This window comes from Homalodisca vitripennis, chromosome 4 (assembly GCF_021130785.1).
Source record: "Homalodisca vitripennis isolate AUS2020 chromosome 4, UT_GWSS_2.1, whole genome shotgun sequence".
NCBI lineage: Eukaryota > Metazoa > Arthropoda > Insecta > Hemiptera > Cicadellidae > Homalodisca > Homalodisca vitripennis.
In genome coordinates, this window is record NC_060210.1 from 41,712,934 (window position 1) to 41,729,599 (window position 16,666).

A 16,666-nucleotide genomic window follows, 5' to 3' on the forward strand; every position below is an offset into this window, starting at 1 on the left:
TCTGGGACCTCCACTATAGATTACTCTAATGAAATATTATGAAAATAGTTTTGTGATGTGAATAAGAGAATATAAGAGACATATTATTATGCTTAAAAAGAAACATATATCAGCAAAAATGAGGTCCAAATCAGACTTCATAAAATTATAAGTTGTCATTCCTAATCCAATAATTTTGAAATAGGCAGAGGAAAAGAGTTTGGGAATAATGTTGTGTTGGAAAGACAATCTGTTTTAATTTGTCCCCGAGGCTGGATAATTGTCCGAATAAGAATATTTCATCGTGTAATAATAATTTACCTAGTTTTATAATTTTTTTCAATATTAATTTTAAACTATTATTTATAACTATACTTTATAACCGTATTTAAACTATATATTTATTACTGAAATAGAATTTTTAATCTAATTCAAATGTACTGCTTTTATGCCAAATCCAGAGGTAAGGCGAGTTTAAAGAATATTAAAATTATAAAATATATTCAAATAAATATTTAAAATCAATTTCAAGGTCTATATTCTATAATTCAGGTACCTGAACAAGAAAATAGACTATATCAACAGCATGCAGAGCGCATTACACCAGCCATTTTATTCTTAGTCCAAGCTAATGTTCTACCACTAATACACAGCATCAGACTCACACCTTCATTGTTTAGTTTATTCATAAGATATGTAAATGAACATTATTTTATATTATTTAAGTATGTACAATTTAACAATATATTTATATAAACCAATAATATAACACACTCAAATCAATAACAATCTTATTTTAATGTATTTACTCTTTATATTCAAAAATAAATTGGTGAGCTGGTTATAATACACTTCTAATCACAGTTCGCTTCCTGCTTAAATACTGTAACACAAAAGTAAGCAATTATGAAAGAAAGACATTTTTATCTAATTTAAATTTAACCAACTATAATACTGAAAAATATGGAATATTGTTATCACTGCACAGTTATAAACATAAAACACGCTTACGATAATACTGGGAAAATTAGGAAATATGAATATAAGTTAAATAATTTTATTATTACTACGATTCAACCAAAAATCTAACTTTGGTTCCATGGAACGGTAACTTCTATTCCAATATGGTAAAAATTACCAAACCTAAACTGCTATAAGGCGGCTTTTACACTTGGAATGCTTCCATTTTTCTTCAAGTTCTGCATTTTCTGTGGCTATGTGTTCCAAAGATACAACCTGTTTGGTTCCTACCTTCTCCACAACTTTCCTGGGATCTAAATTTGCTCCAAAGTTTTGAACTCCTTTAGCCAATTTTGAAAAAGGTGAAAGTACAGCAGAAGGACTAGTCAACACTGTGTTTGCCGTAGCTCTAATTGATTTTATCGCATTTTCGCTTTGAGAAGAAGATATTCCCAAACTCAGATCCCGTTCAGAATTTCTTCTGTCACCATCCACAGTAAGACCCGACTCTGTTCTTCTGTCTTTGACATTTGTATCTACATCACCTGAGGAACGTGAAAATTTCTTAGACTTATCCAAACCTTCATTACTAGATAATCTATGCTGGTCATTTTTCTCCAGTGGCAAATTTTTTGGTGGTTCAACTTTTACTTTTTCTTTTTCAACTACAATCCCAATCCCAGAAGCAGTTTTTGAATTCTCTTCATTTGTTTTTGAGACATCTTCTAAACACTGTGGTGACTGATACTTTTTCAAATTGACATCGCTCTGGACAATTTGATTAAGGGTGACATCAGTAATACAAGGTGTGAATTGTTCTGCTTTTTCCTCGTCTATTCCTACAACTTTGATATCAGCATTACTCATCACAATGCCAACATTAGGAATAAAGGCTTCTACAGATGTTTGTCGAGAGAGTTTCTCATTTATTCTGCCAACAACAACATCATCGTCATCATCTTCGCTGCATTCCTTCCCTTCTTCAGCACCTAGGACAAATTTTGCTGTGCCATCCACCTGAAAATAAATTATTAATTTAGTATTTATACATTGACCAATGAACTCTTTTAAATATCTAAAAATTCAACAACAACAAACCAAATAAAATAATGAGCTATTATAAATGATTTAATAAGATTAAGTAAGAGTTAAAAATCCCTCTCTACCTTAAAAATTGCCAACATTAAAGTTTTAATAATTAAAGAATATCTAAGGGATGAACAAATCGTGCAGAGTGTTGTAGAAGAGTATGAAAATGAAGAAGCAGAAAAATCAGATGATGACACTTCGGAAGAAGATAAAATAAGCCATGAGGAGGCGAGAAATGCACTTCAGACATCACTAGCCTACATAGAGCAACAGGACCACTCAACAGCTGTTGACAATATGTTATTCAAAAAGTGGAGAGACTATGCCTTCAAAAAAACAATGGACAACAAAGTTCAGCAGAAAATTACGGACTATTATAAGGCCTAATGTAATCTTCAAAACAAATTTATTATGAGTAATTGTTATATCTCCATCTTTATTTAACATTAATTTATGTTATCTGAATTCACAATATGTATTGTATTTTTATGTTAATTATTTAACCACTTTTTCTTATACAATAAATTTTTTATTCGTTTTACAAACGTGTGTATTTTTATAAAGAATAATTCCAAACGAGGCTTAAACACTACTTTTGACTATATTTATTAATTACATATTATTATTAGGTATAAATTATCGTTTTTATAATAGGTTGGTTTATCCGGCCGAATCGTTATCCGGCCATGGCCTCGGTCCCGTGGTGGCCGGTTATGAGGGGTTCTACTGTAGTAGTGAAAAATTCCATCTTGGTCTCTAAAGTTGTGTAGTATTAATTGAATGAGTCTGTCAAATTAATCATCTCTTCTATATAAACATTGATCATTTTCAATTTGTTTACATTTATAGTGAGTAAATTGTCTAAAGAGTAACTATACTTATTGTTCACACAGTTTTAGATTTCAGCAATTAGGTTATTACTAAATGTTCAAAAACATTTAAAAACTTGGACTATAAAAGACTGATATAAAATCCATTTTAATTCTCTTTTGGCAGAAGTAGGGTTCTCTGATCTGTAATATATATTTTCTTGACCAGGAAACAAAATAAAATCAACTATGGAACAAAACATACTAAGAACGAAGTAAATTACAATGGCCATAATTATAAACTTTTTAACGTATTTTCTTGATTGTGGCAAAAAAGTAAACCCAACATTGGCGTTGGAAATATAATTCCCTCAAACTCGCAGTGGTTGTAAACGTGCAACGCATACTAAACTGCATGCAAAGCAGCAGGTAACTGCTAGCAGTACAGATATAGACGTTAATAGTGTCTTTTAATATACATTTAGACTGTTATGACCCCTACCTAAGTTTTATTTTGACAAAAATAGGCTTCTCAGAGCTGTGTAAGTTTTTTTTTATTATCACATGTCACTTTACCAAGTGCAGTCCCACCACTTAAAAAAAAATCTTTTCGGTGTACCACATTTTTAAGCTTCATTTCTATATAGGCAACACCGAGTTTTATGATTGTGCATGTCACTCTATGGGATTTGGTTGAGTTTTAAGAAACATTTTTATATTGATCTTATGTGTAACGATGATTGAACAAGACGATTATAGAATAAATATAACAAAGTAAACAAACTGAGTGCAATTATACAATAGTTTAAATTTAGTAACACATGTAGCGTAACTATCCCAACACAACATCACTTGGTAACTTGGTGTGTACTCTTATTACTCACTGCTATGAAACTCAATTTACTGAACAAAAATGTGAATGTGTCATGTGGCAAGCTTCTCAAAAAATACTTAAACCATAGACTTAAATTATGCATGAAACATCATTTTTACTTAGAAAAAAATGAGTTCTATGTTGGTGCATGACCAACCATATGATTTGGCTGTGCGTGATTGAAGCCTATCACTCAGTAGGCTGACACAAGTTCCATTTTGTCTGGCAAAAACATTTAAAAATTACTTTTGAGTCTGTCCGTCTGACTTGTCTGCAGAAAATCTCAATATTAAAATGAGATATAGACTTGAACTTGTACATGCAAATTCAGTGAAGCCCATTATGCGACATGTTGAGGCGTACTACTACCTTGTAATATTCAAGAATAGATTTCAATTTGATTTTTTTATTTATTTTTCAATAATAAAAATCTACACATTTAAAGTATACAGTAGTATGAAAAGCGTATATCATGTTGGTACAGCATAAAATGGTACTCTAATACCTTAATTTATTAGTAAAAGCACTCATAAATAAACATGATGAAGCGTAATTCGTATTTACAATAACATTACCTTGCAGTCAGCGGTATCTCTGTCACCATGTTTCCTGCGCATGTTAAAGCTTTGGCCGAGTCGATTGAGCTTGCTGAACTGTTGAGACATGTTTGTCAAAGCTTTACTTCCTGAAATTCAGTAAATCGTAATTCATGCCCTGTTTCAACACAATGTTTAAATACTAAACAACTAACTACTGAGGACACCATGAGGTATTATGAGTATTACATGTTAATAATAGTACATTATCAGTCACACAATTTTGATTATTTTCAGATGTTTTCATTATTCTGACCAAAATAAAATAGGGCCTAATTAATGTTGATTACAATTTGTTGGTAGTCAACTTAGATTCATGTAATCTATAAATTACTTTGTATTGAGGAATAAATTCAGGGAATAAATAAAATTGTGAGTAAACTTTGGAATGATTGCAACATACAATGCGATATTCCTTAGATGTTATTACCAAGTACTCATTAAATTGTATTGTTTCAAAATCAGCATCTGAAATATTACCGGCAGTTTTTAAAGAGGTGAGCTGAGTCTCAGAGACATTCCTCGTCAGTGAGGTGTTGCCGGGTATCTGCAGACAATCGTTGTGCCGAGTCCAGCTTGGCTGGAGTGTATTCTTGCGCTGGAGTCTGTCACAAAGCTTCACTTGAGGCTTTGCCAAGCCTGCCACCTCCAGCCCGACTTGTACTGTTTCTGCAATCGCCCGCAGAGACTCTAAACATAACAATAGTTGTTAGACTTCTACCAGAGCCCTGGTTGTAATAATCTGTACTGGATTAGTCATCTGATAATCTACCTATCATCTCCTCCTCAGTTTTGATCATGACAGCCACGTTGTTGAAGAAACGCAGGTTAGTTGAGCGGAATGTATGACAGTAGCCAGCTTGGCCTCCCACAGAGTAGTTTAGCCGCAGGCAGTAATGTCCCTTGTTGTTTTTGTTCTGGAAAAGTACATTTCAGTCAATAATTAACTACAGTAAATTTATAATGTACATTTTTTAAATTGCAATTTATTAAAATATAATTTTAATGCATTTAACACCTTTAGTTACTCATGGATTTACCAACACTTGATGCATTTAATTAATATGCGAAGTACAAATACCATCATTCTCCCTCTGGTGCAATATCATGTATGTATATTATCTTAAATTTATTGTTTGATTGAAATAAAAGTTGTATTTCCAGAAAGCTAATTTTTATATAAGATTTTAAAAAGTTTATCTTGTCACTAGTAACAGGTCATTTGCTCCACACTATAGTAATATGTTATTATTTGGATAATTTTGCTTGGGTTAAGTTTAAGCTATGATATTAAGCAAAAAGAAAAAGATGGAAAGCAAGCATGGTAAGTAGGTAAGTATTGGTACAATATTCAGTATCTAACTAATATTCCTTATACTGGAGCAGATATAATGAAATGCAAATGTAATGCTCATAGACATGGGTACTCTCAGCTAAATCGTTTACGTCTATACCAAAAACTACCTACACTACCATTTTTCACCCAAATGGTTGAAACAAACATCTAAAAATGAGGTATCTAAAATTATCTATGTTTAAAAATATGTATAAGTTATTTTATTTAAGAGTTTGAATGGGGAGGTTAGTATAATTGGGATCAGATTTGGAAAATTAAATCGTGGTAGTACAAAGTTATTTTTATTTTTTAAGCTAATAAATTTTTAATACTGCATTATAGCATATTTATGCATGTAATCATAAACCAAATTTAAATAGTATCAAAACTGAACAAATTTTAAGTTCCTATCTTACACAGAAGTAAAGTAATGACAGTTTGTATGAGAGAAATTACTTGTATAGAGGTCAAAAAAACTCCTAAGCTAAAATCATCAATATTCTTCATGTTTCATAAGACTTGTATGGATCAAGAGTTTCACAGCATTTGGATTAATAATAACCCAACCAGAAATGAGACAAATTTGACGGATATCTATTGCGGCCAGTAGCTGTGAATGTTAATTTTACTGTAGTGGAATCTGTCCTAGTCTATTCAAAATTGCTAAAATTATTCCGATATTTAAAGCAAATGATATATTCCTTAAATCAAACTATAGACCTATTTCCTTGTTACCATCTATATCGAACGTTTATGAAAAATTAGTATATAATAGACTGAAGTCTTATATGGAACAAAACAATATTATTAACGACACCCAACATGGATTTAGGAAACATAAATCAACCGTCACAGCAGCAGTAAGTTTTATAGAATCAGTCATAAATTCAATAGACAAAGGGGAAGTTGTTATTGGAATTTTTATGGACCTCTCTAAGGCCTTTGACAGTGTTGATCACCATCTTTTATTATCAATATTATATGATATTGGAGTTAGAGGTATTGCACTGAATTGGTTCAAATCATATTTGACGGGTAGGAAACAGTTTGTTGACATAGCTCATAAGTCGTCAAATAGAACTTTAACAAGATTTAAATCTAAATTAGAGCAAAGTGTGATTGGAGTCCCGTAAGGGTCAAATCTTGGCCCTCTTCTTTTCTTATGTTATTTGAGGAATATTGAAAGCAAACTATCTTATACTGCAAACAGTACGTTGTGTTTATTTGCAGATGATACAAATCTAAAGGTTTCTGGAATTTCGAAAGAAGAAGTTGAATTCATCTCAGCAATCGAATTGGCTAATCTAGAACAATTTTTTAACAACAAAAAACTTAATTTAATTTATGAGAAAACTAAATTCATTAATTTTAAAACTAAACGAAATAATAATGATTATGACTTTGATATTCTTATTGACGATTCAGAGATTGAAAATGCATCAAAAATTATATTTCTCGGATTGATCATTGATTGTTACTTGAGCTGGGATGAGCACATTAAATTTGTGCTTGGTAAAATTAGTTCTGGCTTATATGCAATTAGGCAAATGTCTTGTTTATGTACTACTGAAGTGCTAAAACAGATTTATTATACTCATATACATTCACATATTGCTTATGGCATAGCCATATTTGGTGCCACAACTAAGAAAAACCTAACTGACATTTTAAAGGTGCAAAAACAAGCCATTAGAAGTATACTTAAGCTAAAATTCTCAGAATCTGTTAGAAATTGCTTTAAAGAATTAAAAATAATAACAGTTTTTGGACTTTATATAATTATATGAAACCATCCTATATTTTAAATTCAATCATGGCCAACAAATTAACTTAAAAAATAATGTGCACAAATATAACACACGCCATAAGAATGAAATCATCAGTGATCTTCATAGATTTGAAATATACACGAAAAAAACTATGTATATCGGGAAATTATTTCTGAAAAATGTTCCTCAAAGCACAAAGATGGAAAATAATATTACCAAATTTAAAAGAAAACTAAAAAAACTATTTGATTGATTTAGTTTTGTATTCAATAGAGGAACTTGAGTATGTTTGTAACAGGTCAAATTACGACATTTGAATATTCGCGGGGAATTGGCAGACTGTGACGTCAATGAATCGGCAGACTGTGACATCAGTGAATCACATGTTGTCGGAATTGAGATTTATTTAATAACGAAGACATTTATTGAACTTTATACGGGAAAAGATTTGATTAATTAAAATGAAGTAAACATAACCAAAATTCGTGTTTTACAAAAACATTAAATAGAATTACGCAGAAGAGCCAATTGTGGTATGAATGACTTGTAAATTTATGACGTCATAAAGCACATGTTGCTAAAAATTTAAATAAAAAGCTTTGAAAAATTAATAAAAAGAAAATAGAAATACTTAAATTGATTAATTATAGTAAACGTGATAAATTTCGACAATTATAAGAAAGAATTAAATTAAATTTATTCGTGAAGACGCTGATTTGAACGAGAGAAGTGATGAGTGTTGTTTTGAATCAGTATCCGTCGTATTATACGGAGATTCGTTCTTCTACTATCAGACTCGAAGCAAGGAGGTTGTGTTAGTTCTCCTGGGAAAGTAATGATCTGTTGTATAGTATATTGAAATTTAATCAAGGATGGGATATTGTTTAGACTTTTAAAATTATCAAAGCACTGCAAGGTGAGTGAGTTTATAATATTGTTGAGAGTGTGACATTTAATAAACTAATCTCGTGGTCACTTGCTTTGACTTTCTTTAAATGTCCCTTTTACAAAAAGTGTGGAGTGATGTTAAATTTTGTAATTATTACTTAATATATTTTGGAACCCTGACATACACACAGACTTGTCTCTGGTGATAACACCAGAGACATTCAAATCTAATAATTTTTGAGTAATACGAGGAAATACAGCTAGCATTGGGCAAGATGGCGACCGATACTATGATGAACAACATGGTATAACAACGTGTACAACAATGCGTACAACTACATGGTGAGTGAATAATTCTAAAGAACTGACTTTCAGCAAATTATCGTAACCAACGTGGGAGTGACACATAGCAAATTGGTGTTATAACCTGGGACTCTCATCAAATTTACACTCGCATCAAATTTGACCTACATCAATAGGCGCAGCAACGAGGGGTCCTCATCAAAATTGACATCTCATCAAATTTGGCTTACATCATGTTTAGTACTTTTATATTATATAAGTAATGTAAGACACTATTCGATGTACCATATTGTACAACTAATGAATAAAGAATTATTGATTGATTGATTGTATGGTAGTCTATTACAGCCATTGCCTTAAAAGAGTTAAAAGACAATATCATAGATGACTTCCTGATAATTGCTTGAGAAAGTCTATCTATACATAAACACATTTTACACCACAATTTTAAAATAACACAATGTTTTGCTTACAATAAATTATTTTTACATTAAGGAAATGTGACTTAAAAAATTGAAAAATTTGTCACTTTTTAACTATAACCCAAAGTTTCATAAAGTAACTGAACTCACCTTGAAAAGCTGCATAGGTGAATGGGACACAGAGAATGATGAGTCCATGACTCCAAGTTCAATAAGGGTGAGGTCAGGCAAAGGTACTTGTTGGTACTTGGTTACTCTGTCTATTTGGTCATCATATCTAGACACAACCACAACAATATTTCATATTTGTAAAAAGAGAAACAAATACTTATTACACAAGGTGTAACTATCTATATATATATATATAATTTCAATATATATAAATGAATGTTTGTGTGTTTGTCCTTTATGGAATCGTACACTATTTGACTGATCATTATGAAAAATTTGAATGTATATGTACTTTTCAACGGAGAAGGTTTATATGGTATACTCATTTATAAAACTCACCACGAGGTGGCGCTGCAAAATATAAAAGTTTTCAAAGAGCCTGCACATTATAAACTGCAATTACGAGACAGTTACTGAAATAAATATAAATAGTAATAAATATTAATTTGCCAAAGACTATTTGAAGGCACTAAGTTAGAATATATGTTTGTCTTTATGATAAATATATGGTTGAACTTAAAGCTTGACTGTTAGACCGCTTTATAATAAAATACATGTACGTGTATAATGGCTATATAATAAGCATACACAGATTTTCTTGATCGTGACAACAAGGCAAACTCTACATCGGTGTTAGAAATATAATGCACTTAAACTAGAAGTGCAAATACATGGCCAAGGCTTACGTAAAGCGTGCGAAGCCGCGGGAAACAGCTAGTAGTATATAAATATTATACACCAATTATGGTATTACAATTACAAACCATTTAAGCATTGTTAATTGTTAAGCATGTTTTTAGTAATAAAATATATCCAGTTTATAGGCAAGACTAGCTTGTATTTAGCCCGTGGAAACAGCTCCTTACCCATCCACAATCTCACAATACATGTATAGAGGAAGAATCTGACAAAATAACTATACTCACTCTGCCACATAGTAGGAATCTCTTGTGAGGATCAGAATAGTGTCCATCTCTGTCTCACTGGGATCTCCAGTCCTGCACCATACAATTTCTAATAATAATATCTTAGTATAATAATTTTTCAGCAATAACTCAAAATATATAAATTCAATCATTAAAAAACATTTTAAAAATGTAATTAACAATAAAAGTGGTAACTAATTACATTAACTAATATCACCTCCTCCCCTTACTTAAAAGCTATATCTTGTTCTACTTCTTAAATTGATATTATAACTATAAACCTTTTGTACTCAGTTCCGGTCAGCTGGCCACTAATGATTTCGTATTCTTCCCACATGAGTAGAACAGCTGGCAAATCAACGCTTTTTTATACTCTATGTAATATTGTTAGTGTAATGTAACACATCAACCAGAATGGCCAGTAATGCTGGCATACACACCTGAAAGGATAATTTCTTATAAGACCCTCCCTAGCACAAAAGGTTAAATATAAAAAAATTGCCATTATACATTATCCCAAACATTAAATTTTTATGTACGCTGTAATATTACGTTACGTATGTATTATGTTACGTTTTATACAAGCTGTAAATTACGTTATATTCAAAATCTTGACTATTAATTTATGTAACATAATTATTAACATGTATCTTAACAAATTTTTAATATGTGAACAAAAAAATATTATTGAATTGACATTGTTTGTTTACTAGGCTACATCAAGTGATAAATGGGGCAGGGAGCGTTGAAACTCACACAGGGTCAGCATCTATGAGACCCCAAGCTCCCAGCACTAGTGAGGAGTCCGACAACAGTAGCTTCTTGCAGTCCTCTATGAGTGACTTAACGTGTTCCACACTGGCAGAGTTGTCCTCCTCCACCTCTCCCTGCATGAACACGTCCTCGGGCAAGGGGTTACCTGTCACAACAATTGCAGTTTCTTGCAATCCTCTATCAAAGACTCAACATGTCTCTTTTATCATCACACTATGAATCAAGTTAAAACTCTTGACGTTGTTTTCAAACATCTACTCTATATGATACAGATTGATTACTTAAATAAATTATAAAACAAACTTTAAACTTTATCATTTAAAAAAGGACATTTTTTTGTCACAACTACAATATATATATTCACAATAAACAAATTGTATAAAACTATCACCCTTTTATATTCAACATCTATAAAACAATAACTTAACATTGTAGACTCTTGGAGCAATTGGAACATTCTTTAAATATTACTAAATGTTAATGAAAACACAAGTGGAGTTGCCTGAAGATGAAACCTTTGGTTTTGAAAGGCCTCGTCCAAAAAATAAACAATTTGGAAAAAGTTGTGTTTTTATTAACATTTAGTAATATTTAAATAACTTAACAAATAATATTAATATCTAACAATAAACATGTAATGCTATTGATTTAAAATTATGTGCAATTTCCTAAAAATTATAATTCAAGAAATATTTTACATTATGTAATTCTTCAGACAGGAAATTTTTCACTTTCATTTATAATGGTTCATTAACTACATCCATTTATGTTAATTCCTTTACTAGGAATAATAACTTTATTCAGCCCTTGGCTACCTTCCCAAATTAAAATTCTGTATATAAATGTATTTTAGGTAGGCATTAAATGCTCAAAGTTTTATAAACAAACTTGATTAGAGGTTCTTTATAACCAATCAATGCTTTAAATACTTGCTACTACTTTATAGTATTGATGAAACTATCTTTTGCTGAGATAAGCTGAACATTATAACTTTCCACAATCTTGGACATCAGGACTTACCCAATCTGGAGAATGTCTGTAAATTATCCCATATTAACTGAACTTTTGAAGAACGTAATCTAAATTATCACTTAAATTATTTTAAAAGAGATTTGTTCTGAATATCCAACTACCAATTTATTTGCATTTATAATTTTTTAACAAAAACTAATTAATATAAAGTATTACTCTTCACCACTAGTTTTTGAGAAACAAAATTTAAATAATATTTATTTCTATATTCCATTTTTTTGATAATTACTTATTTTATCATTATATGCATGCTTAAAATAACCAAAAAAATAATATAATAATAATAATATAACATTAATACATTCAAATTGTTATTTATTTAATTAGGTATCATAGCAGTATTTAAACTTTAGACTAAAAAATATTTTTATTAATTAATTATGGCACCTGTAATCTTGTAAACATCTGTCATTGTATATAAATCTTTTCATGCTCAACTTATTCAATTGTAAGAAATAGATATTACATTTTGTAATATTTGTAGACAAAACTGCAAAATGTATATTATTCACTATTCGTTCATGTTTCTCTTTACAAAATTATGTTTACGAAGTATTTTACATTTAATTTGAGTTTTGCAAGAAGCTTATCACCCAAAGGGTTGGGAAAACTTCATTTCTATCTGTCTATATGTCTGTCTGTCTTGAAAATAAGTGACTTATAGAATTGAAATGTTCCATGATGGTTCGTTTCTATATAGGCAACATCAAGTTCAATGATGGTGCCTGTCCCTCCATTGGACATGGTTAAATATTGGCCTTATGAGTAACCATGAGTTTACAATCTTTGAGATTATAAATAGTGTCATAAATACATTAACATTAGGGGAAGAATTTTTGCAGAAACTCTTCTAGCGTGTAGAATGGGCATTCTATAAGCCATTCATGTAGAGCGGTCTTCAATTCCTTTCCTCTTTTGGACAACAGGTGAGGTGGTAGGCGGTTGTAGAGCTTCACATCCATGTACGAAGGTTTCCGCTCGTAAAGCCTCAGACAATGTGCTGGAAGGTTGCAGAGTTCATGTACTCCACATCACGAATACATCAAAGTATCCTTTCCTTGTTAGTTCACAGTCACTGATCAGAATACAATGGCATACCCTCGTGGCATGATAGCCCATGTGCAGAGTATGCCTGTGGCTATCTATCAGCTCGGTGCATAAGTGAGGTGAGTGAAGGTTGTTGTGTTAGTGTTAAAGGATGTCCATTGTTTATTGTAGATACCTTCATATGTGAATGACGTAATTTCTCGGTGGCATTTACTGTACCATAGACAGGATGTTGTTTGTTACCTTAGAGTGTTACATAAAAGACGTAACATTAGGTTAGTCTAAATATGTAGTAAATATTGTAATACGTTTTTTGTGTACCCATTATTGTGTAGGATAGTACATAGACACCTATGAAAATTATATGACAGGTTTTACCAAATATATTACTTACTCTGTTTCTGAAACATCATAAAATGGTATATATTTAATATAATTAATAATGACCAGAGCTGCAGCTACATATTTTTCCAGAGGGGGCAAATCCTGAAATTGCTGCCCATTCCCACCAATTAACTTTGTCCATTTAAATATTTAGTTTTATGCTGCTTCTAGATAAGCTTGTAAATAATCCAAGATTAATTATTAATAATATTATATTCGTAGTATTTTGTACCAATGATAGAATGAAGTATACAACTTGTTTATTAGAAAGATGAGAACAAACCACGACAATTTTGTACTGTGTGTGTAAATTTTATATTTGCAGTTAAATTGAGTACATTTTTTAAATTATGAAATGTTGATGTGGCCAGAACAAACCAAAACAATTTTATGTACATAACTTTTTATACCTGCAGTTAAATTATGTACATTTTAACAATTACAAAATTTTTGATCTTGCTAGGAAAAACCAAAAGAATTTTACATGTGTTACTTTATATATCTGCATTTAAATTGAGCACATTAAAAAATATTATGATGTGTTTATGTAGCCAGGAGAAACCAAAACAGTTTTATACTTTTCATATCAGCAGTGAAATTACGGATACTTAATATTTTCATATTTTTACAATGGCACAACCAACGGAACTGATGGTCAGATACATTCTTTCAAGTTACTTCAGCTTGCTCTCCATTGAATCGCCAAGACTGGAAGAGTAAGGAATATTTGGAGTTATGTTGTGATGTATAGGTAATCTTCTTCTAAGTGTTGCTCATAAATAATAATTTTTAAAGTCGATTAAGATGTAAAATTTTTTTTAGTCATTGTTATTTATTTTAAGGCCATGCTATCCCCCCCCACCCCCGAGGGTTTATTTCTGGTTGGTTTATACCTTCTAGCTGAACCCACACTGGTCAAAGAGAAAAACCGATGTGTCACTTAAATCTGGGCAACCTTATGGATGTCAAGGAGCAGCACATCACTAACCGTAAATTTTCAGATTCTGGGGTGCAAGGGTAGCTCGATAGGTCTAGTCTACTTCATCAAATGACTGTTGGGAGTTGGTGGGGTTCCCTGAGTCAAAGGTTCTAGCTAGCCTAGACATAAGGGTGTGCCACCCCGTCTGTTTTGACTTAAAAAGGCTGGTTCAGAGCTTACTTCTAACGAGGGAACAAGACTGAGCCCTAAATGCGCAGTTTGTCAAAATGTTAGATATGTATCATCCTGGTTCTGATGATCGTATAGTACTAGCTTTGTCACTACCATTACTAACAGTTTATCCACATATACCAATTCATCAATAAATTCTTTTGACATTTTGAAAGGAATATATGACACAAAACAACACAAACATAAGATGCACACGAAAAAAGTAAGGTTAAGTTAATTTGCCGTTGTATGCGCATGGGCAAACCTTTTGCTTCTGAGTGTTGTGGTGAGACATCAAATTTGTCTTAGGCGACATTGTTTCAAATGCCTCGTGACCCGATGTTCTGAGACAGGCGCTCACGTACAAAGGCACTCTTTCCTTGTGCGACAACCCATTCGAATGAATGGAGAAGTATACAAAAGTCGGAAAAATTATAAGAACAAATTAAATCGCAACATTTGCTTCCAACAGTTTGCTCCTCCAATGTGAGTCCAGCCCTAGTGTCAGAAGCAGTCTAGCTTGAATCTAAGGGCGTGGTAGAATTGCCCGTTTTGACTGATAGGTTAGTGCAGAGCTGGTCTCCCCTTTTTTCAAGGTGACATAACTGAGATATAGTGCCCGTTATCCCTCCTCATGTTTCTCGGCAGGAGGTGGCCTCTATCTCCAACTGTACCCATCCCAAACATCCTGTCACTACGGAACAAAGGACAAAGGTCTTTTGGACTAACTGTAATGAGTTGTAATTTCTCAACTTCTTGTCTTAAGAGAACAAAACATAAACAAAAACATGTTCATATATTGTTAAATTTAAGATGTTTCAGATAAATTTATAGTTAAGGTTAAACATTTCAAGAAACCTGAAGAATTAAATCTTAACAATTTAAAAAACTTTTTTACTAGTCTATTCATGCATATAAAATGTGTTGAAGAAATATCAACATGTTGTTATTTTACAGTTAAAAGTACTAGCAACAGTTTGTTGCTATGAATTTGAAGACGAAAGTGTAACTTGTGTCATCTTGACAGGATAATGAAAAATGTTGAACATTCAAATATATTTGTTTGCCTTATTTTTATTGCCCAGGTGGTGTTGCCTTAATAGTCTGGCGGTTTGTGCACTTAAACGAGCAGGCACTGACCGCGGTAAGTTAACAAAACCTTGTTCAATGAAATTTGTGTTAAAATGGATTGTTTTAAATAGCAATTTACACATTGACACGACTAAAATAATGGTTTTAAAAACTCCATTTAACATGCTCAATGCCTGCTTTTTTAACCGTCCAGTCTAGAATAAAAATTAAGATGATAATTTAATAACAACTTTTTTTCATATACAGCAATTCTAAACTTACATAGCCGATTCAAAAACAGTACAATTGTGCTTATCGTTTACAACCATTTGGTCTTAATCAGATCTTAAGTTGCGGGTTGGTTGAAATTTATAATTTGCTTTATATGCCTAAACGGAGAAATGAACAGGTCAACTTTTAATATAACTCCCGTTATTGTAGCTCTACTATTTAGTCTGTGGTTAAACCACCCGGGGTGACACTTCGAACCCCCTTTTAGCTGTGGCTCTATTAGTAACCAACAACAGATTTATTTTTATAAGCTCAGCATTACGTCCTTCTCTCAAATAGCAAATGTAAAAAAGAATAATATATTTCAAAACATAAAAGTGGTCTTTTCCCATAAATATTTTCCTTATGAGGCACATTGAAATTTGAAAATTACCGGAAAAGTAATTTAAGTACAACAAATAATTAATAAACTAAACATTTCTCCACACTGTAAATAACAATAATAAAACAAGTATTTCATTTATGTATGTAATATAACTGAACAAAACATGTATAACTTATGAAATGTAGTTATGAAATGTACTTAAGAGTAAAACTTTATATGAGTAATACAGTTTAAAATTAATAGGAACAGCTTATTCCAAGTACATTATTATTACTCATTCAAGCAACATGAAATTAGCTTAAATTTAATATTGTTGGAATGTATAACTACTAGTAGTATGGGAAAAATCTCCTGCTGTTTTTTCCCAATGTAGACACGAAATATGCTTCTTTCGGTATTCACTAATACAAGCCAAAATACCTTCTTTCTGTTCCATGTGTTGAAAATATTATTTTCATGACTTCTAACAA

At 31.5% G+C, this 16,666-nt stretch overlaps 1 protein-coding gene across 2 annotated transcripts in view; it reads right to left on the reverse strand.

Annotated features, from left to right (window-relative positions):
• Positions 1-457: 457 nt before the first annotated feature.
• LOC124359198 (phosphatidylinositide phosphatase SAC2) overlaps positions 458-16,666 on the reverse strand; it is a 57,453-nt gene continuing 41,244 nt past the window's right edge. For both annotated transcript variants that reach the window (XM_046811753.1, XM_046811752.1), the window contains 7 exons: positions 10,879-11,041; positions 10,123-10,194; positions 9,176-9,302; positions 5,080-5,224; positions 4,788-4,997; positions 4,287-4,396; positions 458-1,956 (listed from right to left, as the gene is read on the reverse strand). In XM_046811753.1, the coding sequence (XP_046667709.1) occupies positions 1,123-1,956; positions 4,287-4,396; positions 4,788-4,997; positions 5,080-5,224; positions 9,176-9,302; positions 10,123-10,194; positions 10,879-11,041 (1,661 nt within the window). In that variant the 3' untranslated portion in view covers positions 458-1,122. The remainder of the gene's footprint in view (positions 1,957-4,286; positions 4,397-4,787; positions 4,998-5,079; positions 5,225-9,175; positions 9,303-10,122; positions 10,195-10,878; positions 11,042-16,666) is intronic.